Source organism: Monomorium pharaonis, unplaced genomic scaffold (genome assembly GCF_013373865.1).
Source record: "Monomorium pharaonis isolate MP-MQ-018 unplaced genomic scaffold, ASM1337386v2 scaffold_166, whole genome shotgun sequence".
In the NCBI taxonomy this organism is placed as follows: Eukaryota; Metazoa; Arthropoda; class Insecta; order Hymenoptera; family Formicidae; genus Monomorium; species Monomorium pharaonis.
Window position 1 is genome coordinate 37,535 of NW_023415435.1, and position 2,222 is coordinate 39,756.

At 46.4% G+C, this 2,222-nt stretch overlaps 1 protein-coding gene across 1 annotated transcript; it reads left to right on the forward strand.

The window, feature by feature from the left end:
• Nucleotides 1–188: 188 nt before the first annotated feature.
• On the forward strand, nt 189–1,826 carry LOC118648087. The gene has a single exon (XM_036294317.1). It carries the CDS (start codon nt 224–226, stop codon nt 770–772), a length of 549 nt encoding a protein of 182 aa, XP_036150210.1. The 5' UTR covers nt 189–223; the 3' UTR covers nt 773–1,826.
• The last annotated feature ends 396 nt before the right edge of the window (nt 1,827–2,222 follow it).

Here is a 2,222-nt window from a genome sequence, read left to right on the forward strand (position 1 = left end):
AGGCTTGCCGCAGGACCCCACGGGTTCCGGCGCATCTTCCACCTCCTCTTCCTCCGACCTCGCGGAATCGGACGAGCGTAACGACGAGGACGGCGACGACGACGAGGACGACGACGGGACGACGCCGACGAGCCTCACCACCGGTATCGCCACGGACCACACCAGCAACACGCATAAGCCGGATGACGATCGCTACGAGGATCACTACGAGAGGGTCGTTGAAATGAACCATGACGACGAGGTCTGCACGCTCGACTACTTGGACGGCTACGATACGCAGCAGCAGCAACGATGTGGTACCGCTCACCGGTACCATCAGTCCGAGTTCGTCGAGACGACGCTGATGAACGCCGAGATGCCGACGACGTGCGAGGACTCCGGCGGCAGCGACAGCGCGAACAGTCTCGACGGTCTCTGTGAGCGTCGTCCCGAGGACGACCATCCGTACGATGCACCGCGGCACGCGGCGTCGGCGGCGAGCAACCACGCGCGGGATCACTACATGGTGCCCACCCGGAGTCCACGCGAGTTCAACGAGAAGATCCTGTCGCTCTTCAACCCGCAGTTCCTGCCCAACTTCAACAACATGGTCACGTACATGGCCGCGCACAGTCCGCCGCCGCCGCGGTCTCAGTCCTTGGTGGCCCAGTACGGTGCCCGCGATAACGACGACTTCCTGCTCCGGGACAGGAACTGCCACGGTAAACGCGACAGCACGAACTCGATGTGCTTTCGGCGCGGACTGGCGGCCCATGAGGCGCCGCGGGAGTGACGATGCCTTCGCGCCTTCGCCCCGGCTTGATTATGACTTGATTACGAGTAACATCTAGCAACGTGACTTTTTTTTCGTGCTCCAAAGAAGTGACCGGAGAAACTGTACGCACCCTTTACGGCGTACGTCACGAAGACGTGAAACTGTCATGGATATGGTACTACGTACAGCGAAATCCCCTCCTCCCTCTTTTCCTGGTAGCTTCGTAACGTGGACATGTAACTGAAGGACGAAAAAAAAAAACACGCAATCGTGATCACATATAGCATAATATGTATTACATTGACGGCGAATAGACTCGTGATAAACGAGATCTACTTTTTTATGGTACTTTCAAGCTTTGCCAAGTATCGTCCGTCGCGCGATTCCATGCGAACCACTGTGGAATCACTTCTGTATAGGATTCAATTCAAAATCTTCTTTTTCTTCTTTATTCGTTTCGATGATGATAATAATAGGAGAAGTCGAATATAAGGGAAAGCGTATGCCGGCAACAACGACGATGACGACTGAGAGATTGAGAAACCGTAGTAATGTAATGTGATACCATTATGAGGACTGTGTTCGTAGCAGTGGCCTGTTAGGTGCTTAGACTGATGCAAGATTAAACGAAAAAAAAAAACAAACACTTGTGTAGAGACATTTTAAGCATTCGCGCGAGAGACGAGGCGTGCCTTCCGTGTATTAATTGTTGGCAGATCTTGATCTATAACAGGAAACGGAGTGTTAATATGGCCGGTATAGATTCGGGCAAGTGCCTCATTTATGCGTTTTGTTTAAGATATCCAGTAGAACGGAGCAAAGTATAGAAAAAAAGGAAGAGAAAACAGGAAAGAGAGAGATCTATGTAAGACTAATTTGAATATCGTTGTGCACTTATTGCCGTGCTGTGAGTACTGGTAATGGCGAGAGGGATATACGGACGAGAGCGTGTTTATCAATAACTTAGCTCTCGCGGGCATATAGCGGCAACAGTATATAGTTTCTTCGAGGAGAATATGCATGTTAAAAAAATCTATAATAGTGCAAAAGTTATTGTTATATTGAAATGCGACAAAAAGAATATTGAAAGAAGAATAGAAGAAAGAAAATTAGAATAATTATTTACGATTAGGTCAGTAACTTACCGACAAATAGAAGATTCGTGCAACATTTTTCTTAGCAGACTTGGGCTAGCTGAGGAATTGACGAAGGAAGGATTCCCTTCATGAAACATCGTGAATTAAATGTAGTTTTTAATTTTTAGCGAAATTAATTAAATTATTTGAATTTTAAATTTATTATTATTATTTTTTTTTTTTAATATAAAAATATTAATCACGATTTTATATTTTATGTTGATGCAATATTAATTGACTATGAGGACATTCATATAGAATGTCCGAGTATTGTTTGAGAAAAGTAGCACCAATCTTGTGTACAATACACTGCCATGTGTACAATTAATTTT